Source organism: Camelina sativa, chromosome 18 (assembly GCF_030686135.1).
Source record: "Camelina sativa cultivar CO46 ecotype springtype chromosome 18, ASM3068613v1".
NCBI lineage: Eukaryota > Viridiplantae > Streptophyta > Magnoliopsida > Brassicales > Brassicaceae > Camelina > Camelina sativa.
Genome location: NC_141897.1, coordinates 22639440 through 22667421, shown reverse-complemented (window position 1 = coordinate 22667421; position 27982 = coordinate 22639440). Strand labels below are relative to the sequence as shown.

The 27982-nt window shown below is 36.3% G+C and overlaps 3 protein-coding genes, 1 non-coding gene and 1 pseudogene across 61 annotated transcripts; 3 read left to right on the top strand and 2 right to left on the bottom strand.

Moving 5' to 3' along the window:
* The first annotated feature begins 334 nt into the window (after window positions 1-334).
* Window positions 335-2550, top strand: LOC104762741 (L-type lectin-domain containing receptor kinase IX.2-like; annotated as a pseudogene).
* Window positions 2551-2987: 437 nt separating this feature from the next.
* Window positions 2988-10019, top strand: LOC147923173 (uncharacterized). Of its 8 annotated transcripts, XM_087498302.1 has the most exons (29): window positions 2988-3199; window positions 3299-3353; window positions 3427-3474; window positions 3558-3638; window positions 3727-3817; window positions 3913-3975; window positions 4104-4152; window positions 4257-4339; window positions 4427-4504; window positions 4598-4674; window positions 4784-4933; window positions 5026-5154; window positions 5270-5415; window positions 5491-5568; window positions 5735-5990; window positions 6072-6274; window positions 6353-6636; window positions 6748-6879; window positions 7164-7260; window positions 7335-7400; window positions 7486-7599; window positions 7686-7750; window positions 7872-7901; window positions 7995-8026; window positions 8105-8189; window positions 8280-8417; window positions 8877-8927; window positions 9616-9679; window positions 9816-10019. In XM_087498302.1, exons 7-11 carry the CDS (start codon window positions 4122-4124, stop codon window positions 4830-4832), a joined length of 318 nt encoding a protein of 105 aa, XP_087354428.1. In that variant the 5' UTR covers window positions 2988-3199; window positions 3299-3353; window positions 3427-3474; window positions 3558-3638; window positions 3727-3817; window positions 3913-3975; window positions 4104-4121; the 3' UTR covers window positions 4833-4933; window positions 5026-5154; window positions 5270-5415; window positions 5491-5568; window positions 5735-5990; window positions 6072-6274; window positions 6353-6636; window positions 6748-6879; window positions 7164-7260; window positions 7335-7400; window positions 7486-7599; window positions 7686-7750; window positions 7872-7901; window positions 7995-8026; window positions 8105-8189; window positions 8280-8417; window positions 8877-8927; window positions 9616-9679; window positions 9816-10019. The 8 variants fall into 8 exon arrangements, with proteins under 8 accessions (XP_087354428.1, XP_087354433.1, XP_087354431.1 ...); XM_087498307.1 differs by lacking the exon at window positions 7995-8026 and having other exon boundaries at window positions 4811-4933; window positions 5031-5154; window positions 5850-5990; ... (2 more) ...; window positions 7686-7920; window positions 9616-10019; XM_087498305.1 differs by lacking the exon at window positions 7995-8026 and having other exon boundaries at window positions 4811-4933; window positions 5031-5154; window positions 5850-5990; window positions 7686-7920.
* Window positions 10020-12815: 2796 nt separating this feature from the next.
* On the top strand, window positions 12816-24219 carry LOC104762736 (uncharacterized). 50 transcript variants are annotated; one of them, XM_087498294.1, is made up of 43 exons: window positions 12816-12956; window positions 13068-13191; window positions 13502-13559; window positions 13652-13716; window positions 13824-13889; window positions 14073-14152; window positions 14237-14328; window positions 14402-14433; window positions 14530-14604; window positions 14686-14753; window positions 14868-14948; window positions 15030-15104; window positions 15428-15480; window positions 15628-16218; window positions 16295-16365; window positions 16474-16554; window positions 16634-16710; window positions 16790-16866; window positions 16981-17061; window positions 17139-17369; window positions 17557-17629; window positions 17722-17847; window positions 17934-18012; window positions 18540-18618; window positions 18756-18785; window positions 18908-19003; window positions 19231-19309; window positions 19400-19489; window positions 19577-19657; window positions 19738-19913; window positions 20006-20072; window positions 20149-20234; window positions 20327-20438; window positions 20587-20717; window positions 20828-20940; window positions 21031-21075; window positions 21548-21628; window positions 21708-21782; window positions 21892-21946; window positions 22089-22188; window positions 23504-23572; window positions 23670-23713; window positions 23827-24219. In XM_087498294.1, the coding sequence occupies exons 29-33, from the start codon at window positions 19585-19587 to the stop codon at window positions 20339-20341; spliced, it is 417 nt and encodes a 138-aa protein (XP_087354420.1). In that variant the 5' UTR covers window positions 12816-12956; window positions 13068-13191; window positions 13502-13559; window positions 13652-13716; window positions 13824-13889; window positions 14073-14152; window positions 14237-14328; window positions 14402-14433; window positions 14530-14604; window positions 14686-14753; window positions 14868-14948; window positions 15030-15104; window positions 15428-15480; window positions 15628-16218; window positions 16295-16365; window positions 16474-16554; window positions 16634-16710; window positions 16790-16866; window positions 16981-17061; window positions 17139-17369; window positions 17557-17629; window positions 17722-17847; window positions 17934-18012; window positions 18540-18618; window positions 18756-18785; window positions 18908-19003; window positions 19231-19309; window positions 19400-19489; window positions 19577-19584; the 3' UTR covers window positions 20342-20438; window positions 20587-20717; window positions 20828-20940; window positions 21031-21075; window positions 21548-21628; window positions 21708-21782; window positions 21892-21946; window positions 22089-22188; window positions 23504-23572; window positions 23670-23713; window positions 23827-24219. The 50 variants fall into 50 exon arrangements, with proteins under 50 accessions (XP_087354420.1, XP_087354401.1, XP_087354426.1 ...); XM_087498275.1 differs by adding exons at window positions 22654-22722; window positions 22816-23431 and having other exon boundaries at window positions 20587-20940; window positions 21031-21628; window positions 23520-23572; XM_087498300.1 differs by having other exon boundaries at window positions 14073-14148; window positions 18540-18668; window positions 20587-20940.
* LOC104762738 (putative LRR receptor-like serine/threonine-protein kinase At5g65240) lies at window positions 24067-27839 on the bottom strand. Of its 2 annotated transcripts, none has more exons than XM_087498249.1 (11): window positions 27018-27839; window positions 26762-26894; window positions 26605-26679; window positions 26332-26475; window positions 26159-26230; window positions 26004-26069; window positions 25841-25911; window positions 25595-25735; window positions 25167-25508; window positions 24779-25079; window positions 24067-24601 (listed from the first exon to the last, which is right to left on the bottom strand). In XM_087498249.1, the coding sequence occupies exons 1-11, from the start codon at window positions 27088-27090 to the stop codon at window positions 24598-24600; spliced, it is 1422 nt and encodes a 473-aa protein (XP_087354375.1). In that variant the 5' UTR covers window positions 27091-27839; the 3' UTR covers window positions 24067-24597. The 2 variants fall into 2 exon arrangements, with proteins under 2 accessions (XP_087354375.1, XP_010484394.2); XM_010486092.3 differs by having other exon boundaries at window positions 24685-25079; window positions 27018-27809.
* Window positions 27840-27878: 39 nt separating this feature from the next.
* Window positions 27879-27963, bottom strand: TRNAM-CAU (transfer RNA methionine (anticodon CAU)). Its single transcript is given in 2 exon segments — window positions 27879-27914; window positions 27926-27963. It is a non-coding gene; the product is annotated as a tRNA-Met (tRNA).
* Between the last annotated feature and the right edge of the window lie 19 nt (window positions 27964-27982).

Below are 27982 nucleotides of genomic sequence, written 5' to 3'. Positions count from 1 at the left end.
CCCTTTTGGTGGCTCACTTCTATTTAATACCTTTTAATTACTTACCATTGAATTAAACAGTGCTGCTTATATGTACTTGTCGTGTTGGTTTGGTTCGGCTGCTCTCATAAGGTTGCTAAGAGGCTCCAGGAAGGTCCACGTTACGACCAGTTACATTTTCAAGATTGATACGTGGAACGACACAACGTACAACTAATTTTATGATGTGCAAAGTCTTTAAAAGGAGCATTCAAGAGTCTTTAAAAGGTTTTTTATAGCACTGATTTGACTTTTTGATTAAAAGAAGGTTCAAAAGAAATTCAGTGATAGTGATCCTCTTGAATAGACCCTTAGATTAAGCTTCTTTCCTTGACCACTCTCTACTTCTTGAATTGTGTTATATGTTCTGTAACTTGATTATCTAAAGATCATCATTAACCAAACCTTTGCACTTTGCTTAATTTTACTTCTGTAAAAATCTTTACTCCATGTTCAATTCATTCTTCTTCCTTTCCTATGTCCTCTTCCTTCCTTTCGTTGTTGATTCACTTTACTTCAATTTTACTAGTTTCCGGCCAGGTGATCCCGAGAACATAGTTTACAACGGGGATGCAACGCCCGATAAAGATGGAACGGTGAACTTCAACAACGATGAACAAACATCTCAAGTTGGCTGGATTACTTATTCCAAGAAGGTACCTATATGGAGTCATAGAACTGGGCAGGCTTCAAATTTTGACACCAGTTTCTCCTTCAAAATCGATGCTCGTAACCTTTCAGCAGATGGTCATGGGATCTGTTTCTTTTTCGCTCCTATGGGAGCTCAGCTACCTGCATACTCAGTTGGTGGTTTCTTGAATTTGTTCACTCGAAAGAATAATTACTCGTCTTGGTTTCCACTCGTTCATGTCGAGTTTGACACATTCAACAATCGAGGATGGGATCCTACGGACGTTGGTTCTCATGTGGGGATCAATAATAACTCGCTTGTTTCTTCCAACTACACCTCTTGGAATGCAAGCTCACACAGCCAAGATATTGCTCATGCAAAGATCTCTTACGATTCCGTGACTAAGAATTTAAGTGTGACTTGGGCTTATGAGCATCCTAAGGAGAGTTCAAGCCTTTCGTACATCATCGATCTCGCAAAGGTTCTGCCATCGGAAGTTATGCTAGGGTTTATAGCTGCTGCTGGGTCAAACACAGAGGAACATAGACTTTTATCATGGGAGCTCAGTTCAACTTTGGATAGCGAGCAAGCTGATAGCAAGATAGGAATGGTAGTTGGCATTTCGGTTTCCGGGTTCGTTCTCCTGACCTTTATGGTCATCACAACCACAGTGGTTTGGTCACGGAAGGAAAGAAAGAAGAAGAAAGAAAGAGATATAGCAAACATGATATCAATAAATGAAGACTTGGAAAGGGAAGCAGGACCAAGAAAGATATCTTATAAGGATCTTGTCTCAGCAACCAATGGATTCTCAAGCCATAGAAAGCTGGGTGAAGGAGGGTTTGGAGCGGTTTATGAAGGAAACTTGAGAAAGATCAATACGATGGTTGCGGTGAAGAAACTATCCAGTGGTTCAAGGCAGGGAATGAAAGAGTTTCTAAACGAAGTTAAGGTCATCAGCAAACTGAGACATCGAAACCTAGTTCAACTCATCGGTTGGTGTAATGAAAAAAACGAGTTTTTGCTCATCTATGAGTTAGTGCCAAATGGTAGCTTGAACTCTCACCTCTTTGGTAAAGGACGGCCTAATATACTCTCTTGGGACACAAGGTACAACAAGATAGCTCTTGGTTTAGCCTCTGCTCTTCTTTATCTTCATGAAGAATGGGATCAATGTGTACTGCACAGAGACATCAAGGCAAGCAACATAATGCTGGATAGTGATTTCAATGTAAAGTTAGGTGATTTCGGGTTGGCTAGGCTTGTGAACCATGATTCTGGTTCCCATAAAACAGGATTGGCTGGAACTTTTGGATACATGGCACCTGAATATGTGATGAAAGGAAGTGCGAGTAAAGAATCTGATATATATAGCTTTGGAATTGTTTTACTAGAGATTGTCACAGGGAGAAAATCGTTGGAACGGAAACAAGAAGAAAACAGTACTGATAGTGAGAGTGATGAGATCAGTCTTGTGGAGAGAGTTTGGGAACTTTATGGGAAACAAGAAGTGATGACTTCATATGTTGATGAGAAATTGGGTAAGGATTTTGATAAGAAAGAAGCTGAATCTTGTGGTATTAGGGTTATGGTGTGCTCATCCTCATAAAAACTCGAGACCTTCGATAAAACAAGCGATCCAAGTCTTGAATTTTGAGTCACCGGTCCCTGATCTTCCACTGAAGAGGCCTGTTGCTATGTATCACATCTCGGCTTCTTCTTCTTCTCACTCGGTTAGCTCAAGTGGAGTTTCGTTAACGTTCTCAAGCATTGAGTATGGTCGTTAGTCATCATAGCTAAAGATTAAAGATTCCCTTTTTTTTTTTGCTCTGTTTTTGTCATCTCTAAGTATTATTTGTTCACGCACTTGAATTAAAGCATGATTATTCTTTGTGTTATCATCCTTTATCTTATTTGTATGTTGTTAATTGTGTTATCATCCTTTGTGTAATACAAGGCATTATAAAAAAATCACAAAAAAAAAAAGATTAATAGGAAAAAGGCAATAGCAAATAATCTAAAAGATTAATAGGAAAAGGGAAAAAAAAAGATAGAAATATATGAATTTAACGGTTCAAATAGAGAGAAAAAAAAAGAAATAGCAAAGAATATAAGAGAGTAGAAAAAAGGAAAATAGAAAAAAAAAAGAAAAAAAAGAAATAGCAAATAATATAAAAGATTGTAGTAGGAAAAAGGAAAATAGGAAAGTAAAAATAAGGAATACCTAGGTTATTAATCTAACGGTTCAAAAATAGACCGACATATACCTTCTCTATAAATAATGCTAATTCGCTCCACTACCCTTATAAGTTTTAACATCTCATCACATCTTCCTATCTTTTTTTTTTTTTTTTTTTTGTTGTTGTTCTCCTTCCTTCGTTAGTAGTATAGGGTTTCTGATCGATGTTATGTTTGTGTGATATTCTTCTAAATCCGACGGGTCTCTGATGTTGTTGTTTCCAACTCGATCTCATCACCTCTCATTCCTCCTACTTGTGAAATCTTCTTCTTCTAGGGTTTGCCGTTTGGGTTTCTTCGTCAATTGCATCAGTAGTAGCTTTTTTAATTATTAGTATTTCCCTCTGTTATATCTATCTTCTTCTTCACGAACGAGACTCTGATTTGTTTTTTCTTTTGTTCGTCTTGCAGGTTTATTCAATATATGTTGATTTGATCCGATCCGGTCATCACCGATCGTTCTAGGGTTTGGTCTCTTCTTTTACCCTCTGTTTTTCTTCTAAGTACATGTTATTATCACTTGTTGTTTTTTTTTTTAGGTTTGTGGAGGAGGGTCCTACGATTGATCGGTGATGGCTTCTTCTAGGGTTTGTTTTCTAAATTGCATCAAGTTGCTTTTTTATCATAATGAAATTGTCCACGTGATTTACTTGTTTCTCGGTTATTTCAGGTTATGGTTGATGCTTTTATCGATGAGGGTGATGTCTCAAGGAGACAAGGACACGCTTTGCTTCTTCTAACGTCTTCAAGGGTTTCGTTCTTCCTCTTAATTAAATTCTTTTATTTACTATCTGTTTTTCCAAATAATATGTGATTTACTTGTTGCTCTGTTATTTCAGGTTATGCATGGTTGATGCTTTTATCGATGAGGGTGATGTCTCAAGGAGACAAGGACACGCTCTCTTCTTCTCTGTGCTAACGTCTTCAAGGGTTTTTTGTTCATCCTCTTAACCATTCTTTTATTTACTCTCTGTTTTTCCTAATTACATGTGATTTACTTGTCGGTTTTTGTTTTGTTGGTTTAGCTGTGTGGAGAAGGATCCTACAATGATGGCTTTGGCTGATCGTTGTCATGTTATTCTTCTAAGGTTTGGTTTCTAAATCCGATATTTTTATTATGTTCAAGATGAGATAAGGACACGCTTTGCTTCTTTTCTATGCTTAAGTCTACAAGTGTTTTGTTCTTCCTCTCAACACTTTCTTCTTCGTCTTGCAGGTGTTTTGCAAGCTAATTATGATCGGATCATTGCATACTCTTCTCTTGGGTACGTCTTCAAGCTTTCTCACGGGTTTTGTTAACATGTGATCATTTTTACTTTTGGTCTTTATAGTTGTTTCACTCTATCGTTTTGGTTTCAATAATACTCAGGTGTGGCTTCTGATGGTTGTGTTTCAGAGATTGCACATGATGAGCTAGTGAAATTGATGGGTGGAGGAGAGCTACACTCAAGGGTTTTGTTCTTCCTCTTAACTCTTCTTTTATCTACTATCTGTTTTTCCTAATTACATGTGATTTACTTAGTTGCTCTGTTATTTCAGTTTATGGTTGATGCTTTTATGGATGAGGGTGATGTCTCAAGGAGACAAGGGCACGCTTGGATTCTTCTCTGTGCTAAGGTTTTGTTCTTCCTCTTAACTCTTCTTTTTACTCTCTGTTTTTCCTAATTACATGTGATTTACTTGTTGTTTTTTTTTCTTTTGTTGGTTTAGGTGTGTGGAGAAGGATCCTACAATGGCTCAATGATGGCTTTGACTGATCGTTGTCACTGCATATACTCTTCTCCTGGGTACGTCTTCAACCTTTCTCACGGGTTTTGTTAACATGTGATCATTATTTTTTGGTTTTGATAGTTGTTCACCACTCCACTCTATCGTTTTGGTATCAATAATACTCAGGTGTGGCTTCTCATGGCTATGTTTCAGATCGTACATGATGTGCAGCTAGTGAAATTGTGATGGCTGGAGGAGAGCTACACTTTGCTAAATTAATTAGGTGGCTGGAGAAGAAGTGTTACCCGAGATGTTTCTTGGAGGTTTTGCTAACAGGTGATGCGTTTTGGTCTTTGTTGTTGGTTTCACGATCTATCATTACCTACTTATCATTTTGTTAAGTTGTTGTCTTCTTTTAATTTTTGCAGAGCAGACAAAGGCAAAAAAGCTGTGTTGTCTTCCTCAGGCTTTCAGACTGATGTGAGAATATTGCAGAAGGTTCTCAAATGCAGCTCTTTTCCAAAACGTTTTATTTCTAGGAAGGATTGACAAGAAAGGTAAAGTGCTTGCTCTTCTTCTCTTTTCTATTTTTTTCGTTATGATTGATGCATGTGACTGTAGAAGAGGTACAACATAACATTGTGGGATAATTAATTCTTGATTATAATGCAGGAAAAGGGTGTGTGTTTACTTACGACGCTGTTGGATCTTATATATGAGGGAGTTGGATACGGTGCTCAAGGTTCTGGCTCCACACTCATCATGCATTTCTTTGAAAAACCAGCTCAAGTCTCTCTCTTCTTCTGCTACCTAAACAGGTTAGTCTTCATTTCATGCTTTGGCTTTACTCATTATTGTTTAGCATGAAATGAATAATTCACTGCTTGTTTCAGTTCCAGCAGAGCCAAAGCAGTTGATTTTGGTGAAAAAGTGTTTTCGCATCTGCCGCCTCAGAGAGGGATATCTACACTGTGAGTTGCCCGCCCTATTTGTGTCTTCTTGCCTAATAATAATGCCTATGTTCTTATCATTTGCATTTACTTAATCTTATATCAATGTTGCACAACTTCTTCTTCATGTATCTTCGTCAATTGTTTGTCTCTCACTAATGCTTTGTGATTTTTTTTGCTGTAATAGGGAGACAAGTTTTTGAGATTATGATTATGATACTCAAGGCTGACGGCAATAAGAGTGAACTCATGGACTTGAGGAAAGACTAATCTTCCTGAATTTTGGTTGATGATTGTTGCAGTAATTTCACAGTTGGAAATCATGAGAGGAGGGAGCGGAAATCACTCGCGTGTTTTTGTAATGAAGCTGTTTCACGAAAACATAGGATAGCCCAATACTAGCAACTTCAGCCCATTAAACAGTGACTAGATACGAAGCCTTGGTAAAACTTTCGGCCTTTTATTATTATTATTAATAATAATCAGAAAATTATATTTTTAAAGCTTTTTATTTTTCTTTGTAGGCCGAAGAAGAAGAAGAAGAAGAGGAGAGATAGAGTGGAGTGGAGTGGAGGAGAGATAGTGTACGGAGTTTGAAGAGCCCTTAGAGAGAGAGGCTACATCATCATGGCGTCTCTCCGGCGAAAGATTGAGGGGAGGGAATCATCATCTCATCGGAGATTTGGGTGTGATGGATTCGTTTTTTTCCCGGCAACGGTGTTGTGTAGTTGAGTGTCACTCTAGATTTGAGGCTTCAATTATCAATTTTACAGGTATTCATTATATACATTTATAAAATTTACAGGGACTGATGTAAAACCTGGTAAAGCAAGGCCTAAAAGAAGCTAAAAAAGGAGTTGTGTAGATGTGGATACTGCAGGAAGGCTTCAGGTAATCCTTCGTCTTTCAACGGCCATGATTGAGCTCACCTTAGTAGCATTTTGTTTGTTAAGTCTGCCTGATTCAATTCTCTGGGGGTGACTTAACAAACAAAATGCTACTAAGGTGTGTAAACCTGCAGATGGAGTAGCTTAAAAGAAGCTAAAAAAGACTTATGTAGTTATCATGGATACTGCAGGGAGGCTTCAGGTAATCTTTCCTCTTTGAGAGTCATTGTGCAGGTCGGAGATATTAAAATTTCATTTTTCTCTTCCCCTCTCTGTCTCTCTACACTGAATTCTTCTTCATCTTTTTTTGTAGATGCGTCAAGAAGATGCTGAAGATCTACAGAAGAAGATAATGACTGCAAAGTTCTGACATCAACGATTTCCCAAAGCAGACACATGCTGGTGCGCAAATGTAGTTATCATGGATACTGCAGGGAGGCTTGAGGTAATCTTTCGTCCTATAAAGTCATTGTTGTATCTTAAGTCCGTTGCAGCTTTAGTCTTGAAATTGACTCTTTGTGACACATAGATAAAGGCATGATAGACGAACTAAAAAAGACTTGAGGAAATTTCTGAATCCATCAGAAGTGTTACTAGTTGTTGATGCCATGAGTCATATTATTTGATCCCTTTCATTACTCACTCTTCACCATCGTTGCTTGTTGCTTGTTAACAATAGTTTGAAAATGTTGGAATGGGTCTAACTTCCTTTTATTTTTGTGTGTTTAGGATTATCATGTTCTTTGGTTTGGCAAGATCTCTCGTCCAAAGCCTGGGGGATCAGATCACAGTTGGTGGTCCTGCAACTTTTGCTTTTTTCAGGCTGGTAACGTTTTATATTTACTTGGTCAGATTCTTTTAACTTTTTTTCCCTGGCTCACAAATTATTGAACTCCATAGGTCCCCAAGCTTTCTTGAAGTGGTTGCTTGTTGCCTCCTATTCTATATCTAACTGAGCCTGGAAAGGTACTATTTTAGATTATCATTCTTGTCCTACCAGAATATTTCTGATTTTTCGTTGGTTTTCTGAATCTTGTAATCTCTTTTACAGGTCAAGGACCCCTCTGTGGCCTAACGTTGATGCTCATAGCGGAGTGCTGCTGAACTCTTATCATTGTTGCTTGTTGCTTTTATCGTTGCGTCTAACTTCCTTCTATGTGCTAAGGTCTTAAGGGGTTTTGTTATTCCTCTTAACACTTCTTTTACTCTATGTTTTTTGTTCTTTACATTCTTTTCGTCTTCGTCTTGCAGGTGTTTTGGAAGCGAATTATGATATGATCAGGTCACTGCATATTCTTCTCCATGCTTTCTCACAGGTTCCTTGCTTTAAACGCATCTCTATTTGCCTTATGAATTTTCACTTTGCTTCGGTGTTTTTTTTTCTTCTAACTACATGTTACTTATCATTTTTTGTTTTGTTGGCTCACATTTGTGGAGGAGGATCCTACCATTGTCACTCTAATCCAGGTTATTCTTCTAGAGTTTTGTTTATCAAATTGAATCGGTGAAGGCTTATTATTATGTTCATGGGATTTTACCTCTTCGCTATGTTTTTTTCAGGTTGTGGAGTATCGGTCGGTGATGCTTTTGATGTATCCTTTTTGTCTCCTATGCGCTACATCTTCAGGTAGTGTTCTTCCTCTTAACCCACTTTTTTTTTCCTTTTATAGTCGAGGGCACCGAGATTACTGTGTGGGAACATCCGAAGAGAAGCATTGTGGGAGAGTGCGTATGATTTCTGAGTTCAACTTTCAGGTTACCTCGCATCTATATACACTTCTTTCCTATCCGTTTTTTAAATTTATTATTGGCTATTGTTGATCCTCTGTGTCTTGTGTTTCTCAGATGTTCAAACATTTCATATGAGAGATGACCTCAAATTCTTCCCTAGACGAGTTTGTTCTTAAACTAGCAAAAGGCTGGACATGTGAAAGATATTCAGATATTCGTTCCTGTTTCCCTCCAAAATCTGTTGCATGTCAGGTTGGAAGTAGATCTTCCTAGTATGTTGAGATTCATGTTTTAAGCCTAAGTTCCTGTCTTTTGTTGCAGAAACTCGAGGTTACTAACTAGTGTCTTAGGTCTGCTAAATCTGCTAATTAATCTCTTTTTTTGGTTATTTTTAAGTCTCTTAGATGGGGTACTATGTCTGAGCTCCTCTTATGCACAAGGCTAGTTGGACATGTGGTTTTTGGTCTCTTTCCAGTTGGTGCATTTTTCTGTTTATGTATCTCTCTCATGTTGCATCTATTCCCACTGTTTGATGATATTCTTTTATGCTAGATAGTCGAAGTTCTATCAGAGAAAAGCGTCGGGTTACTTACTTGTCTCTTTCCACTTTTTCTTTGTTAATCTATGTATCTCTCATGCTGCATCTATTCCAATCGAGTTTGTTCTTTTTAACTAGTTTTTGTATCCATTGTCATTTTTTATGTCTCTTAGGTGGTACGCTTTAAGTCTGAGCTTTTCTGATGCACTAGGTGGTCTGTTCAGGTTCTTGTTCTCTTTCTCTTTGGGATCTGTCAGTTATCTCTTTAATTTGTTTATATAAACTAGATTTTGAATTTTGGCTTCCTGAGTTTTTGATTGTGTCACTAGGCAGCCTTCAACATGATTTGGAAACATTATTAGATGTTTCGGGTTCGTTTTAGTTGATGATATTCTTAGTGACGCTGGCATCTAGCTAGGCAACCTAAGACCATGTCTTTTGTTACTTATTGGTCTCTTTCCTCTTTTTCTTTGTTTTTGTATTTATCATGCTGCATATGTTCCTAGTGTTTGATCTTATTCCTATATGCTTGTCACCGTGGCTACTTTTTATTTGAATTGATCAGGTTTGTCTGTTACATCTTTGGTGGTTTCTTCTTTTCCCTGTTTTTGGTTTGTAAACTAGGTGGAGATGTGATCATTGTTCCTCCCCCTTATCTTGTTTCGTCTCTTTCTTTATTTTATAATCTGTAGTCTAAATTCATTCACTTATGCTTAGAATTGTGGTTCCTCTTTCTTCATAAAGTCATTATCTTCGTTTAGGAATTTGGATCATGGAAGTGGAAGTTTTGTTTCGATCTCTGTTTGCTTAAAAGTCCATGTTTCTGTTCGCCAAAATGTCCTAGTGTTTGATCCTTACTCATATTCTTGTAATGATGGCTTGTTTTAATGTAAAGTGCTCCCTTCTTTACAGGTATGTTGAGGTTGCAAAGGAGGCAAGTTCTGTTTTTATATATCTTCATCTACAAGTCTTCTTGGTAGTCTCTTCTCCCTTTTCTCTTTCTGTATTTTTTCTATGATATGAATTTTTTTAAGACTTGCATTTTTTTTATTTTTATGATCTGCATTTTTTTCTTCTATGTTTCTCGTTCCCTGAGCTTTGGACTGTGACAGACTGACAGTGGGGAGTTTCAGATGATTGGTACTTGTTATTGGAACTATAATGTTCCACATCTGCCTAGTGATGAGATGGCTTTTCAGCTTATGTTTTGTTTTCTTTTTATGTTTTGGCTACCTCTATATTTCATGGAGATGTCATCAGGATTTTGCATTCTGCATCTTTTCTATGCGTTAAATGCTATCACCTGCTTGAGTCTATATGCATAGGAGTTTGGATGTTGCTAAGGCAAAAGTTCTGTTTGGATATATATATGCATCATGAGTTTGTGAGGTGGATTTTCTATGTTTTGTTACTTCCTATAGTATTTTTACTTGGCCTTTATTGTTGTAGATTACTAGATTGTGGTGGATAATGCTATGATATTTCTTAATTATATTTTTACTTAATAATTTTAAAAAATCTCTATGAATTAATAATTATTAATTTCTGTTATAAAATAATAAATTTTAATTTATAAATAAATAAGTTTCACTATAAATTATTAAAATATTTTAATCTCAACATTATTAATTTATAGAGGTTTTACTGTTGTACCTACCAATAAATAAATAAAATTAAGAAAATAACACCTACATGGCATCATTTTCATTTTGATAATATATGGATTGTTACTTTAGACAATCAAGGTCATTAAACATAAATTTGAACTTAGACAATTAAGGTCATTAAACTATACAATTTATAACATCCAAATCACAAATTTCTAATAATTGTCTCAAGTAAAAAAAAAATTAAAATTTGAAAATTTAAAACAAATCTCTCTCTCTAAATTAATTTACGATATAAAATAATAATATAAATATAAATAATAAAATATGTTGATCTCAATATTATTAATTTATAGAGAGTTTACATAAATAAATAAAATATCAAAAGTAGGCAATAAGATAACGTTTACGTGGCACATTAAAACCCAAGTGAGACAGTAATAAATAAATGTTACTACACAAAACGAATGTTGTATCCAACATTTTTTAAAAAATGGGAGATGAAGAAGTTGAAGAGCATAGTGACCAGAGAGCTACAACGAGGGATCTCGTCTTTCTTCGAACGGAATACTCACAAAGAGGTCTTCTCTTTCCTCAACCTGACCCGGAAACCCATTTTATCTCGGTTATAATCCTCTCTCTCCGTCGCTTTGAAGATCTTCTACCCATTCGCCGGTCATCTCGTCAAGATCGAGAACCAAGACGACGGAACGGTGTCGTTTCACGTGGATTGTGATGGTTCAGGTGTCGCATTCGTCCACGCTTCAGCTAAAACCATTTCGGGGTGAGTGATGTTTTGGAACCTGTCGATGGTTATGTCCCCTGAGTTCTTGAAACTTTTTTTTTTCCCCGTCGAGCGGAGTTACAAGCTATGAATGGGATCTCTGATTCGTTAGTTGCGGTTCAAGTAACGGAACTGAAAGATGGAGTTTTTATTGCCGTTGGTTATAGCCATATTGTTACTGATGGGAGGAGAGGAGATATCGATATTCAGACGTGTTTATCTTCTAGTGTTTTCGAAAAGTTATCGACTGATGCAGAGTTTTTGAAGCATGTTTGTGATGTATAGGTAAACTTATCCAAATTAAATGTACGTATTCTCGTATCTTGAATAAAACAAAAAAAATAAAATAATATGTTATCGATTTTTTTTTGTAAAGCAATGTGTTGTATAAGTAAAATTGTCAAAATCATCCAAATCAAATGTATCTCGTATCTTGAATTAATATATGTGTGTGTGTGTGAGTGTGAATTTTATCGATTTGTTTTTTTTTTGTTGACAAGAGTTTCATCGTAGTTCATAATACTTCATAGATTATAGTTTGGTAAACCAGGAAATCGAGTCAATGGCAAACTCGTCGTTAATGCTTCATATATTTTATGTGGATTCAAGGTTTTATCATATCTATATCTCAATTATTTTCTTGCGCCTTTCTAGCTTAGTCAAACGACCAGTCTGCCATAATTTTGTTTGTAGGTTCTTCCACTCTCTGCTTGTTAGCAACGGTGAGGGCGTAGGCATTGTTAGGGTTGGTGATGGTGGCGGATTGGCGGGGCATTAGAGTTGTTGCCATTATTGTCAGAATTTGGTTGGAGTGATCCTTCTGAATTATCGTGGGATATGTATTGTGTCCTAGTATATGTACATATATTAAACTATATATGTGTCTCGTGTTGAGGATCACTTGTGCTCTGCTCATATACACTGCAGCTTGTGTTATTTGGAACAGATCGATGTCATCGTTTTATTTGATAAAATAAGTGACTCTTGCTGGTACGTAGTGGTAGTATGACCTCTTGGGAGAGCGTCTTGATTTTGATGGATCATGCTACTTAGTACTTGAGGATTTTAAATAATACGATGATAATTGGTAGTTAAATATTATTATCCAACTTTTTTTTTGCTAAGCTTATAAAAATATCATTGATATGAAGGTTAAGGACTTAAGGTAATAACAAGAACATTATCTAGATATAGAGTAACAACCTTGGGATAAAAGAAATAAAAAGGTTGGATATGAAGTATATAATTTAAGGGAATTTACTAATTTTACAAATCATGATTTTGTTTCCACTATATTTTTTATATTATTCATGGGTTTATAAAAACATCCAATTTTAACATGAAAATCATATGATATTTTATTTCTTTAATTGTGGATCAATTACATCAATTGTTTTGTTTTGTTAACCGAACTAGACTTAGTATTATAGGATCAACTGTTATAAAATAGGAATAAAACTGGACGTAAAGATTCTCTTGTTTCAAATGAATTGATTGTGTAAAAGGCCCAAACATTTTTAATATTGTCTAGTTGGGCCGAAAACGGTTACAAAAAGAAAAGGAAAATATCAAATAAAGATTCTAGAAGACTAATAGGAAAAAAGGAAAACATAAACAAAGGAGAATCTAACGGTTCAAAAAGAAAATAGGAAATAGCTAACATCAAATCCTGACCGTCATAAACTTTATCTATAAATATAGCGCTCCACTCTTTCACTAACATCGCTTCTTCGTCTTCTTATTAATATTTTTTTTTCTTCTAATTTTTGTTCTCCTCCGTTGCTAAAGCTGGTGGTGTGGTGTGGTAATCTTCTAAACCCCGACGAGTATATGATCTTGTTTTCAACCGATCGTCGGCTAGGGTTTGTTGATTTGTTTCAATTGAATCTCTAGTTGTTGTATTTCTCCCTCTGTTATTTTTCTTCTTCTTCACGAGTCTCTGATTTTTGTAATTTGTTTTGATCGTCTTGCAGGTTTTTCTGAAGCGAATCATATGAGACTATGATGATCCGATCATCGCTCGTTGTGAATTCTTCCCTAGGGTTTGGGTCGCTCTCAATTCCATCGGTAGGGTTTGGGTCCCTCTCAATTCCATCGGTAGGGTTTGGGTCGCTCTGTTATTCTTCTTCACGAATCTATGATTTATTTATTTCATGTTGTTTGGGTTTGGGTCTCAATTCCATCGGTAGGGTTTTGGAAGCGAATCAGTCTAAATTTTTCACACTCCTCCTGAGTCCTCCGGTTTGGTTTATTAAATTTTATTTTTAGTTTTGCTGTTGTAGATTGTGGTTGATAGTGCTATGATCGATTTATAATTTGCTCAGGCACTTCGTTCTCGCTTCTTAGTTTTCAAACTTTGGGTTTTCTTAATTGTATCGAATTAACTTGTCGTCTTTATTTTGTGGAGGAGGAGGATTCGCTACGGTCGATCGGTGATGGCTTTGATCGGTCTGATGATGATGCAGGTCTAATTCTTTGGATCTTTTTCCCTTTTCCCCTCTTTAATTCTTAATATTTTGGATATAATCTATTATCTATATGTCTGATGATGATGCAGGTCCTCGTTTAAGGATTGCTCTGTTAAAATCTTATGATTCTGATATCGTGTGTTACATCTTCTAGGTATGATTTGTTCTCCTGCGTATTTTTTTTTTTTCTTCTTTATGTTATTTGCTCTTATACTTTCCCTGTGTTTAACTAGTTTGTGTATTGTCTTTTGTTTTCTCAAGTCTCTTTAGGTGATATGCTTACTTCTGAGAGCTCCTCTGTTGCACTAGGCTGGACGTACATGTGAGGTATTTCCTCATCTCTTTCCCTTTGGTATATATGCTTACTATCTAATTGTTTTCATTAACTGGATTTTTAATTTTCGATTCCTCAGTTTTGGACTGTGCCATCTGGGAGTTTTCAACATCATCGGTTGCTTTTTTGATATAATTATGTTCGTCCGATTTACCTCTTATCTCTTGTTATTTCAGGTTTTGGATGTGTGCTTTTATTGATCAGTTATGGCTTTGATGGACACGCTTCACTTCTTCTCTGTGCAACGTCTTCGTTGGTTTTTGTTCATCCTCTTAACACATATTATCACTTCTTCTTCTTTTACAGTTTTGTTCCTTACGTTCCTTTCTTCGTCTTGTAGGTTTTTTGGAAGGGAATTATGATCTGATCATCACGTATTTTTCTCCATAATACATCTTCAGGCCTTCGCACGGGTTCCTTGCTCGCTCTAACGTATGAATTTTCACTTTGGTTCGGTGGTTTTTTCTAAAAACATGTTATTGACTTGTGGTTTTTGTTTTGTTAGTTTAGGTTTGTGAAGGATCCTACCATTGATCGGTGATGGCTTTGACTGATCGTTGTCACTGTAGTTCTTGTTATTCTTCTAAGGTTTGGTTTCTAAACTGCAACGGTTGAATATATTCTGTTATTCAGGTTTTGAAGGATGCTTTTATCGATGAGAGTCATGGCTTTGATGGACATGCCTCTTCTCTGTTCTACGTCTTCAGGGTTTTTTTCCTTCCTCTTAACACTTCTTTTACTCTCTTTTTTTTTTTGGTTCCTTACGTTCCTTTCTTCTTCGTCTTGCAGGTGATTTGGAAGCGAATTATGATCATTGCATAATCTTCTCGAGGCTACGTTTCAAAGCTTTCTCACAGGTTCCTTACTTCAAACGCATCTCTATTTGCTTCTGAAGTTTCACTTTGGTTTGATGGTTTCTTTTACTTCTAATTACATGTTACTTACTGTCGTTTTTTGTTTTGGTGGTTTAGATTTGTGGAGGAGGATCCTACAATTGGTTGGTGATGGCTTTGACTGATCGTTGTCACTCTAATTCATGTTATTTTTCTAAGGTTTGGTTTCTTAATTGCATCGGTTGCTTTTTTTATATATAAATATGTTCATAGGATTTACTTGTCGTTATGTTATTTCAGGTTTGGATGATGTTCTTATTGATGAGAGTGATGACTTTGGTGGAAATGCTTCTTCTCAGTGCTACGTCTTCAGAGGTTTTGTTCTTCCTCTTAACAATTCTTTTACTCTCTTTCGTTTGATCCTTACGTTCCCTTCTTCTTCATCTTGCAGGTGTGTTGGAATCTATTATGATCGGATCATTGCATATTCTTCTCCAATGTTATGAATTTATTTATGTGGTTTACTTGTCATTTTGGATGATGTTTTTATCGATGAAAGTGATGTCTCAAGGAGACATGGACAAGCTTCGCCTCTTCTCTGTGCTAACATATTCAACAGTTTTATTCTTCCTCTTAACACTTCTTTCACTCTCTGATTTTTTGTTCATTAAGTTCCTTTCTTCTTCTTCTTCTTGCAGGTGTTTTGGAAGCTAAGTATGATATGATCGGGTCATTGCATATTATTGTCCAAGTATGATATGATCGGGTCATTGCATATTATTGTCCAGGCTACGTCTTTAATTCGGCTTTCAACGCATCTTTATTTGCTTAACTCTGGTTTGGTGGTTTTTTTTAATTACTTGTTACTTACTTGTCGGTTTTTGTTTTATTGGTTTAGATTTGTGGAGGAGGATTCTTCGATTGATCGGTGCTGGCTTTGACTGATCGTTATCACCTGAATTGATGTTATATGGTCCATCGGTGATTGTGGAGGAGTATAGTATACTAAGAAGATCTATCGGTCATAGGTTTGATTGATCCTTGTCACTCGTTTTCTCTGTTTGGATTTTTTTTCTTTTCGTAATTGATATCTTTCATTCAGGTATTTCCTCCTCTCTTTTCCCTTTGCTATATGCCATCAATCTAATTGTTTTCATTAACTGGATTTTTAATTTCGGCTTCCTCAGTTTTGGACTATGCCATCAGGGAGTTTTCAACATCATCGGTTGCTTTTTTTATATAAAATATGTTCGTGCGATTCACCTCTTATCTCTTGTTATTTCAGGTTTTGGATCAGTTATGGCTTTGATGGCTTTGACTGTTCGTTGTCACTCTAGTTCATGTTATTCTTCTAAGGTTTGGTTTCTAAACTGCATCGGTTGCGTGTTTCTTATGAATATGTTATGTTATTTCAGGTTTGGATAATGCTTTTGTTGATGAGAGTGATGGCTTTGATGGAAACGCTTCTTCTCTGTGCTACGTCTTCAGGGTTTTTTTCTTCCTCTTAACACTTCTTTTACTCTATATTTTTTGTTCCTTACTTTCCTGTCTTCTTCTTATTGCAGGTGTTTTGGAAGCAATTATGATCGGATCATTGTATATTCCTCTCCAGGCTACGTTTTCAGGATTTCTCACGGTTCCTTGCTCTAAATGCATCTCTATTTGCTTCTGAATTTTTATTTTGGTTCGCTGGTTTTTTCTAATTACATGTTATTGACTTGTGGTTTTTGTTTTGTTGGTTTAGATTTGTGGAGGAGGATCCTACGATTGATCGGTGATGGATTTGACTGATAGTTGTCGCTCTAGTTCATGTTATTCTTCTAAGGTTTGTTTTCTAACTTGCGTCGGTTGCTTTTTCCTTGTGAATATGTTCATGCGATTTACTTGTCGTTCTGCAATTTCAGGTTTTGAATGATGCTTTTTAACGATGAGAGTCATGGCTTTGATGGACACACCTCTTCTTGGCTCGCAGTCTTCAGGGGTCCTTCTTCTTCCTCTTAATACATTTTTATTCTCTTTTTTTTGTTGTTTCTTACGTTCCTCTCTTCTTCGTCTTGCAGATGTTTTGGAAGCGAATTATGATCAGACTCAATCATTGCATAATCTTCTCGAGGCAACATTTCCGGCTTTCTCAGGGGTTCCTTACTTCAAACGCATCTCTATTTGCTTCTGAATTTTCACTTTTTTTTTTATGGTTTTTTTTACTTCTAATTACATGTTACTTACTGTCTTTTTTGTTTTGGTGGTTTAGATTTGTGAAGGAGGATCCTACAATTGGTCGGTGGTGATTGCTTTGATGGAAACGGTTCTTCTCTGTGCTATGTCTTCAGAGGTTTTGTTCTTCCTCTTAACAATTCTATTTACTCTCTTTTGTTTGTTCCTTACGTTCCCTTCTTCTTTGTCTTGCAGGTGTTTTGGAAGCAATTATGATCGGGTCATTGCATATTCTTCTCCAATTTTATGAATTTATTTATGTGGTTTACTTGTCATTCTGTTATTTCAGGTTTTTGGATGATTATTTCATAGTCTTGCAGTCATTCTGTTATTTCAGGTTTTTGGATGATGTTTTTATCGATGAGAGTGATGTCTCAAGGAGACATGGACACGCTTCGCTTCTTCTTTGTGCTAACGTATTCAAAGGTTTTGTTCTTCCTCTTAACACTTCTTTCACTCTCGGTGCTAACGTATTCAATTCTTACTTCTGAGCTCCTCTGGTGCACTAGGCTGGAAATGCGATTTCCATTGGTTTTGTTCATCCTCTTAACACATCTTTTACGTCTTCTTCTTTTATAGTTTTGTTCTTTACGTTTTTTTCTGCGTCTTGCAGTTTTTTTGGAAGGGAATTCTGATGTGATCATCACGTGTATTTCTCCATAATACATCTTCAGGCCTTCGCACGGGTTCCTTGCTCTAATCGTGTCTCTATTTCCTTATGAATTTTCACTTTGTTTCGGTGTTTTTTTCTAATTACTTGTGGTTTTTGTTTTGTTAGTTTAGGTTCGTGAAGGGTCCTACGATTGACCGGTGATGGCTTGACTGATCGTTGTGACTCTAATTCATGTTATATGATCCATCGGTGACTGTGGAGGAGTATACTAAGAAGATCCATCGGTCATAGGTTTGATTGATCCTTGTCACTCGTTTTCTCTGTTTGGAATTTTTTGTTTGTATAATTGATATCTTTCCCTCTCTCTTTTGATGCAGATCGTGGAGGCAATGGGATTGCTCTGTTGAATCTTTCTTCTCTGCCTTTTTCTTCTGGTTTCTTCTGATTTCTCAAGAGGTTAGTTTTTTTTTTTTTTTTTTGTGGGAGGATCATATGTTGCACTGAAACGGGTACGGAATCGGGGACGGAAAACGGCAAAGTAAAAATTTATAGATACGGGTACGGTATGGGTACTTCAATAAACACATAAGAAAAGATACCCATACCTTTAGTAAGAGCTGATTAGTAAAGCTAATGGGATAAGGAGAGAGGGGGAAAAGAGTCTAGAAAGTAGAAAAACACAAAAAAATGAAACTATGCTTATGATAAGAGTGCTTTGAATGAAATGAAATGGATGCAAATATCAAAAGTTTGATGTTATCTTCCCCTAAAGCATCTAAGACGTCTCCATAGAGTTCCCGTTCCCAACATGTCCCCGGTACGGGGACGGCTACCAAATAGACGTACCCGTGCATCATAATGGGTTGATGTGTGTAATTTCGTGTTTCGGGTTACTTCGCATCTATTGGTTGATTTATTTAATTTTGGCTATTTTTTGTTAGGTATGATCTGTCCTCTGTTTGTCTTTTATTGTGTGTTTTCAGATTTTCTGCATGAATCACTCCTCTCTATTTCTCTCTGTTTCTCTGCTGATGTCTGTCTGCACATATATTCATATGAAAGGTGGTCTTAAGTTCCTTTCAAAACGACTTTGTTCGTATACTTTGTCCTTAGTAAGTAGTTTTTGTATTGAATGTTTCATTGTCTTTGTCCTTGGGTATCTTTTAACCATTTGTTTGTTTCCATTGACTTTGTTATAGCAATGAGGTTCTACAAGAGAAAAGCGTCAGGTTACTAACTGGTTCTTTCCCCTTTTTCTCTGTTGGTCTTAAATCTTAATCTCTCATGCTACATTTAAGTTTAGTGTTTAATTTCATATGCTTGTGAAATGATCCTCTTTATTTTTTTATAGGTATATTGAGCTTGGAAGATGCCTTTGATCTTGTGGTTCCAAGTTTACACTTTGACATCCTCTGATGTAAAAAAGCTCGACATATGGTTTAGTCAGGTTTTTGTTCCTCTTTCTCTTACCGAACTGCAGCAATTTCTGAAATTTTACTCCTGAGTTTTGGATTGTGCTAGCAGGCATATTTTTCTACTTTAGGTTTTGGATGATGCTTTTATCGCTTCGTCTCTGTGCAGCTAACGTCTTCAAGGGTTTTGTTGTTCCTTTTTACTTTTGTTGTTGTTGTTCTTGTTGTTTTGTTCCTTACGTTTTCTTTGTTCGTATTGCAGGTGTTGTGGAAGCGAATTATGATCAGATCATTGCGCAATTTTCTCTAGGCTACGTCTACATCTTCAAGCCTTCTCACGGGTTCCTTGCTCTAAACGTATCTCTGTTTGCTTTTAAATTCTTACTTTGGTTCTGATGTTACTAATTACTTGTCTCTTTATATTTGTTTAGTTGGTTCAGATTTGTGGAGGAGGTTGCTATGATTGATCGGTGATGGCTTTGACTGATCGTTGTCATTCTAATTCATGTTCTTCGTCTAGGGTTTGGTTTTTAAACTGCAGCAGTTGCTTCTTCTTCTTTTTTTTGTGAATTTTGTCATATGATTTACTTGTCATTCTGTTATTTCAGGTTTTTGGATGATGCTTTTATCTATGAGAGTGATGGCTCAAGGACACGCTTCGTTTCTTCTCTGTGCTAACGTCTTCAAAGGTTTTGTTCTTCCTCTTAACTCTTCTTTTACTCTCTGTTTTTTTTTTGTTCCTTACGTTCCTTTCTTATTTGTCTTGCAGGTGTTTTTGAAGCGAATTATGATATGATCGATCAGTACATATTCTTCTCTCACGGTTTCCTTTCTCTAAACACATCTATTTTGCTTCTAATAACATATTACTTACTTGTCGATCGGTTTTTGTTTTGTTGGTTCACATTTGTGGAGGAGGATCCTACCATCGTCACTCTAATTCAGGTTATTCTTCTAGAGTTTTGTTTCTGAATTGAATCATGGAAGGCTTTTTATTATGTTTATGCGATTTTTTACCTTTTGCTCTGTTATTTCAGGTTGTGGAGGATCGGTCGGTGATGCTTTTGATGGATCCTTTTTGTTTACTGTGCCCTACAACTTCAGGTAGTGTACTTCCTCCTAACCCACTTTCTTTTTCTTTCTATATAAGTGTAAATACATCTCTGTCTCTTTGATGCAGATCGTCGAGGCACCGAGATTACTGTGTGGGAACATCAGAAGAGAAACATTGTCGGAGTGCGTATAATTTCTGAGTTCAACTTTCAGGTTACCTCGCATCTATACACTTTTTTTCCTATCCGTTTTTTGTTAAATTTAATATTGGCTATTGTTGATCCTCTGTGTCTTGTGTTTCTCAGATGTTTAAATATTAATATGAGAAATGATCACAAATTCTTCGTTAGACGAGTTTGTTCTTTAACTGTGTCCTTTTTTAACTAGCAAAAGGCTGGACATGTGAAAGATATTCAGGTATTCGTTCCTGTTTCCCTCCAAAATCTGTTGCAGTGAGGTTGAAAGTAGATCTTTCTAGTGATGTTTAGATTCATGGTTTAAGCTTAAGTTCCTGTCTTTTGTTATAGAAACTCGAGGTTACTAACTTGTCGTTCTGTTATTTCAGGTTTTGGATGATGCTTCGTTCTTTGTGCTAACACGTTTTCAGGGGTTTTGTTCTTCCTCTTAACACTTCTTCTTTTACTCTCTGTTTTTTTGTTCCTTACTTCTTCGACTTGCAGGTGTTTTGGAAGCTAAGTATGTTCGGATCATTGCATCTCTATTTACTTTCTGAATTTTCACTATCGATAGGTTGCTTTTTTCTTCTAATTACATGTTACTTGTCGTTTTTTGTTTTGTTGGTTTAGGTGTGTTGAGGATCCTATGATTGATCCTTGTCACTCTAAGTTTGTGGAAGATACTACGGTTGATCGGTGATGGCTTTGATGGACACGCTTCTTCTCTTTGCTACGTCTTTAGGGTTTTTTTCTTTTTTGCTTCCTCTTAACGCTTCTTTTACTCTATTTTTTTTTTTTTTGTTCCTTACCTTCCTTTCTTCTTCGTCTTGCAGGTGTTTGGAAGCTAATTATAATCGAAATTATAATCGAATCCACACGTATTCATCTCCATGCTATGTCTTAAGGCCTTCTCAATGCATCTCTTTTTGAATCTTAAAATTCAATTCAGTTCTGTGGTTTCTTCTTCTAGTTACATGTTACTTACTTGTCCTCTGACTTTTGTTATAGAAACTTGAGGTTACTAACTGGTGTCTTAGGTCTGCTATGAATATTTTGTGTTCTTAGTGTATCTATTTAATCTCTCTTTTAAAAAAAAAAAATTTGAAGTCTCTTAGGTGGTACGCTTAAGTCTGACTTTATGGTCTATTCATGTTATTGTTCTCTTTCTCTTTGGGATATGTCAGCTATCTCTTTGTTTTTGTAAACTAGATTTTGAATTTTGGCTTCCTGATTTTTGGACTGTGCCACTGGGCAGTCTTTAACATCATTTGGACTTGTTTTTATTAGTTGATGATCTTCTTAGTGATAATTACATGTTATTTTCATGTCGTTTTTGTTTTGTTGGTTTAGGTTTGTGGTGGAGGATCCTACGATTGATCGGTGATGGCTTTGACTGATCGTTGTCACTCTAATTCATGTTATTCTTCTAAGGTTTGGTTTCTAAATTGCATTGGTTGCTTATTTCTTATGAATAGGTTCATGCGATTTACTTGTTGTTATGTGATTTCAGGTTTTGAATGATGCTTTTATCAGTGAGAGTCATGGCTTTGATGGACATGTCTCTTCTCTGTGCTACGTGTTCAGGGTTTTTTTCTTCCTCTTAACACTTCTTTTTGTATTCTCTTTTTTGTTAGACCTGAATATGTTTTAAGTTGTTTTTGTATATAATGTGTCTTTTATTATGTGTTTATTAGGTATGCTAAGTCTGAGCTCCTCTGATGCACAAGGCTGGACATGTGGTTTATTCAGGTTCTTCATCTCTTTCTCTTTGGGATATGTCAGCTATCTCTTTGTTTTTATAAACTAGATTTTTAATTTTGGCTTCCTGAGTTTTAGACTGTGGCACTGGGCAGTCGTCAACATCATTTCGACTTATTATTGGATGTTTCAGGTTCTTTGTAGTTGATGATCTTCTTAGTGAAAGGGCATTTATGCCTAAGACCCTATCATTTGTTATTGATAGTCGAGGTTCTATCAGAGTGAATCATCAGGTAACTAACTGGTCACTTTCCCTATATGATTTTTCATGTTACATCTATTTCTAGTGTTTGATCCTACTTTCATATGCTTGTGATTGTTGTTTTTCTTATGTGAATTTCTCCCTTCTTTGTTATTTCTATGTTACCTCCTTGGTGGTTTTTGTTATGTGAAGTTCTCCCTTCTTAGTTATTTCTATGTTATTTCTTATGTGAAGTGCTCCCTTCTTTGTTATTTCTGATTTTCATGATCTGCATTTTTCTATGGTTTATATGCTAATCACTTTTGTTTGGGATGGTGTTTTCTATGTCTACGTGAATTCATTATCTGCGTATAGAAATTTTGATGATGCAAATAGAAGTTCTGTTTGTTTTCTTAATTCCTATGGTTGATTAAGGTGTCATGAGCTTCTTTTTCTGCTGTGTGGTTGTTAGTTGTTACACCTCTTTCTTTTTTTGAATTACTTCTGATTGTTATAGTTTACTGGGTAGTCACGAGAAATAAGCTTTGGGTTCCTCACTGGTTGCATAAAGGATTGATCTCAATTGGTATGTTTCCTTTTTGTTATTATATCTCCTCTGTATGTCTTATTGTATGTTCCAGTATTTCTTCATTAATCACTATACTCTGATCCTATGCAGTCTAGCCGTAATCAGATGAAAGATAATCATAACTTCCTTTTAAATGGGTTTGTACTTATTTTCTGTCCTTTTCATGATGGGTCTACCAAAGTAGTTTTTGCATTGAACAACCTCAAGTATGAGCTTCTCTAAGCAGAAAGCTAGACATGTTGTTATAACAATAAGGTAGTTGTTCATCTTTCTTTTTTGGATCTTCTGCAATATGTTGATTCATACTTCCTGAATTTTGAAGTGTGTTTAGCCTCATGAGCTTTTAACTATGAGTCTATGACAGTGGGGAGTTTCACATGATTGGAACTTGTCATTGGATGTCTCCCGTCAACAGTATAATGTTCCTGATCTACCTAGTGTTATTCGCATTTCTTCTTATGCCTGATTTTTTTGTTAAGTCTTTTAACATAGATATTTCAGGTCACTACTTGGTCTCTTCCTTGTTTATCCATTTGTGATGGTAGCTTTTCTATTTATGAATTACTTCCCTTCATTATAGGTATGTTGAGGATGTGAAGGAGCCAGACTCCCTTTTTGATTTTTTGGCATTGAAGATTGAGATTTTGATTGCAGTATTTTTATGCCTTTTTCTGTATTGGTTTTACCACTATATGGTCTTGTGTTGGTGAGTTGTATTGCTGCTCAGTATTCTCTTCAGTTTGTTAATTTGATGTCATCGTATATTTGATTATGTAAGCGATTCTTGCTGGTAGTGTGACCTCATGGGGGCAGGCTCATAGAAGGTGAAGAGCGTCTGACTTATGAGGTTTCTTGCTTCCTGGGTTGTGGTTGGTTTTAATGGTTCTGTAGACATTCTTGCTTGATTTTTTGTTTGGGTGATGCATTATGTTGTTGGATTTCAGGGGAGGCTTAATTTTATAGATAGACTTCTTACGAATGTTCTCAGGTAGTCAGTGAAAATTGAAAACATCACCTTTACATCTGGTGAAGAGGTTGATTAAGCAATTTGTTGGATTGTTACCTCCAAACATCACCTTCCTTGGACTTATTCGCTTGCAGGTCAAAGCTTTCAGTCTGACACGTTAAGTAACCTCCATTATGGTTACTTTGATTCTGATTCTACCACAGAAGTGCCTTGATCATTTATGAGACCTTCGGTGTGTGTTGCTTGTGCTTGGCTCTACAATTGCGCAAATGATGTTTTCTCAACTTCTTATTGCTGGGAACATAGAGGACCAGTTTCTGAAGTTCTCATGGGAAGAAGCACCGTGACTGGACTGTAGTAGAGACTGAAAATTATTGGAGTTTGTAAATAGTGATTTTTTTCAGTTATGTGAATTAGTAGGAATGAGTAGTACACACATGAGAAGTATATATCCGTTGGTCAGCATTATGAAGAACTGTTTCAGTCTTACCCAGGCCATTTATGAAGAACCATTTGATTCTTCTTCACTTTACAGATGTGATCGATCACATTCTCATGATTCTATCTTTTGAATCTCTTAAGTAATTTTGTTTCCTATCTTCCACCAGATAATTCGATGGCATCTTGATTATTAATGGAATCTTCACCCCAATCAAATCTCCTCTGCAACCTTTGAAACTCTTCTTGCCTAGTGACTTCAAGATTCTGCCATTCCTCCCATCTCTCTGCAAGCCCTTCTCCTTCAAGCATCCTTACAACTTCAGACATCGCTGGTCGTTCCTCCGGTGCTGATTGTGTGCATAGCAATGCAACTTGTATCATCATTTCAACTTCTTCTGTCATATAATCTTCTTCAAGCTTCTTATCTACAATGTCTCCTAATCTCTTCTCTCTTTCCAGTTTCTTCACCTGAAAACCAAAAGATTATCATTTTAATCACAATATATATGAGAAGCTTGCGAAGAAACATAAAAGATCAACAGGTTACTAACATGGTCTAGCAATAAGACATCATCTTCCTCCTCTAGCCGCGAGAAATCAATCGCTCTTTGTCCAGTTACAAGCTCTAGTAGCATAATTCCATACCCGAAAACGTCAGTTTTTTCTGATGATTTCCCTGTGGATATACATTCAGGTGCAATGTGACCCATTGTCCCACGGACCTGAGTGGTCACATTGGTTCTTCTAACATCCACCAACTTGGCTAAACCAAAGTCACCAACCACTGCTTCAAAGTCTTCATCTAGTAACACATTGGCAGCTTTCACATCTCGGTGTATGATCTTCGGGTTGCAATGTTCATGAAGGTATTCAAGTCCTCGTGCTGCGCCTAGCGCAATCTGTTTCCTCCTGAACCAGTCCAGAATCGGATCACCAGGTTTGATCTCTGCATATTACAAAACCCGCAACTCCAAATTACAAAACCTTCAACTCCTGAAACCAAAAGTGTAAAAGCTTTTGCTTCTTGTTTTACCTCTTAAGCAATATGCAACACTTAGATTCTGCATGAAAGGATACACTAAAAGGCGTTCAGTTTGTGTTGTGCAAAAGCCGATAAGACGAAGCAGATTCCTATGAACAGCTACACTTATCATCTCAACTTCTCTCTGGAAAGCTTCGTCTCCTCCTGGACGTTCAAAATCAGTCAATCTTTTCACAGCCACTTTCGTGCCATCGGAAAGCACTCCTTTGTAAACTTTCCCAAAGCCTCCTTGTCCGAGAACATTCTTTTCGTTGAACTCATCTGTAGCCAATTGAAGCTCTCTCCATGCAAATCTTCTCAACTGTCCAAACGCAATCCTTCTGTCCACTTCACCTGAAATCAAAGTTTAAATTGGAAGTTAAAGATTTGAGACCATATCTATAGTTCATATGTAACTAAGATTGACTATTATCACATACCTGCAACATCCACAAACACATCACGTTTATATACTTTATGCTTATCCTTGCAGAAGAAAAACATGAAGAGTCCAAGGAGAATCACTGCAATCCCGCTAACAACTCCAGCAATAATTCCAGTTTTTCGACTGCTTGAATAACCTATTAGAGAAAAAACAAACTCTCTGTACTTAAAATCTGTGCAAGGTAAATGGCAACTAAAACATGACTATGGAAGTATTCAGCAGTAAACTCATGTAATTTTACCTGAAGGGTTGGACACTGTTACACAAGGTTGAGGGTAAGTGCCATCACAAGTCAAGTTGTTTGCTGTGAAACTATAAATTTGAAAGACTCAACTAAGATTAGTGATAAAGATCAATGAAAACTGTAAACATTTGTGCTTTGAAACTAAAAAACTCTTACGCACTTGTATTTTGGAGTTTTGAATAAACTCTGAGGAATCTCACCGGTGAGATTATTTGAGTCGAGCAGACTGCAAAAGTAGTTAAAGCAACAGCATTGAAGACACTTAAGTGTTTTCAAACATAAGGAGAAAAGAAATCAAACAGAACAACCACTCACATATTTATCAGTTTTGATAGTCCCGTAAGTGAATTCGGGATAGTCCCGTTTAAATTATTCCTACTCAGGGTCCTGCTTGGCCAAACATAGAAACAAAGACATGATCTTTATTATTCTTTGTTCCAAAGTTGTCAAACAAGTTACAAGACATCTGAGGGAGAAGTATCACTTACAAGAACTGAAGATTCTTGAGATTGCCGAGAGTGGATGGTATGCGACCAGTTAACTGATTATCCTCCAAATCTAAGCTGGTCAAGCTAGATAGATTTCCAATGGATTCTGGTATTCCACCCATAATTCCATTTCCTTTCAATGTCCTACGACCCGGAAAAACAATGAATCCTCAATATACCTAACACAGACTTCACACAAACGTTTCCATACAATGCAGAAGAAAAAGAAACGGAAACTTTCCACAAGCTCACAGTTTCTAAGTAGGCACTTACAGAGTCTTGAGAGTTGTCAAGATTCCTATCCCTGAAGACAAGGTTCCGGACGAGAAGTTCATGTAAGACAGCGTACTGCAAATCACAACGATATAGCAAATTTTATTTTCACTCAACCCAAAATCACTAAATTTAGCTCATTGTTATTAAAACCTACACAGAAGAGACATGTTTCTTGTCCTCACAAATAACTTGAGACCAAGTACAAGGATCGACTTGATTCTGGTTCCAATCACTTAGCTGTTCAGGAGATGCACGTAACGAGCTCCTTAAAGCAAACAGCGCATTCCCTGAAAAAAACGAAAAGGAGATTTTGGAATTGCAAGAGTTTAACAAAAAAGCTATACTTAGACACAACGTAGCAAAGTAGTAAAGTAAAAATGACAAAAAAAAAAAAGGAGAAATGAAAGTACCTTGAGCATCTGGTGACACAGGTGACCATAAAGATGTAAACAACACCAAGGCAGTAATAAAAGCCAGAGCCATTTATTCTAAAGAGCTAGCAAATTTCAAAATGTTGGATTCTGAGAACTTGTAGCATTTACAAGAAACGTTTGAACAATAAAATTACAACATAACTTTGAGTTTAGTAGATCATAGAGTGGATCTACTACGGGAAATCCACAATTCTATAGTAAAAACAAAAAAAAGGAACCTTTTCAGTTGCCCAGAAGATAAAAAATCCAAAAATTCAATACTTTTCACGGAAAAAAAATTAAAAAAAAACAGATATAAAACCCAAATCTAAAGATGCCAAATTTGAAAAACTGAGATTTGGGAAGAGCAAAAGGGTCCCAAAAATGAAAAAGAAACTCGAAGCAGAGAAGAGAATCCAAAACAAAAAAAAAAAAAAAAAAAGTGAAGAAGAATAAGTCCAGCACGAAAGATTCACTCAGTCGAATAAAAAAAACCCAACAATACTTGGATGGATGGTTCCACTTCCTAATGAGAAACACTTGTAAGAAGAGAGTTAAAAACTCTGTTGTTCTCTTCGAAAAATCAAATAATTTTAAAGAAGCAAACTTTTGATTTTCTTTCTTCGTTCATTACATTTTGTTGTCTGTTAGATGGGAAAAGTCTTCGAAGCATATCGCAATTATGACTACCGCCGTGGCTAGTCAAAGAGATACCAAACAAAAAAGCTTGTAAAAACTGCTTTTGGTGCGTGCTTGATTAAAAAAAATAGAGTTAATCATGATGATGATGATGCTTTGAATGTGATTAACAATTAAAATAAAGATTAAACTGTGAAAATGCAAAATTAAAAAGAAGATTGGGGTGAGAGAGGCTCGAACTCTCGACCTCAGGATCACTCAGTAGCTATGAGACCTACGCGCTAGCCAACTGCGCCACCACCCCATGCTGTTGTTCATTCTCT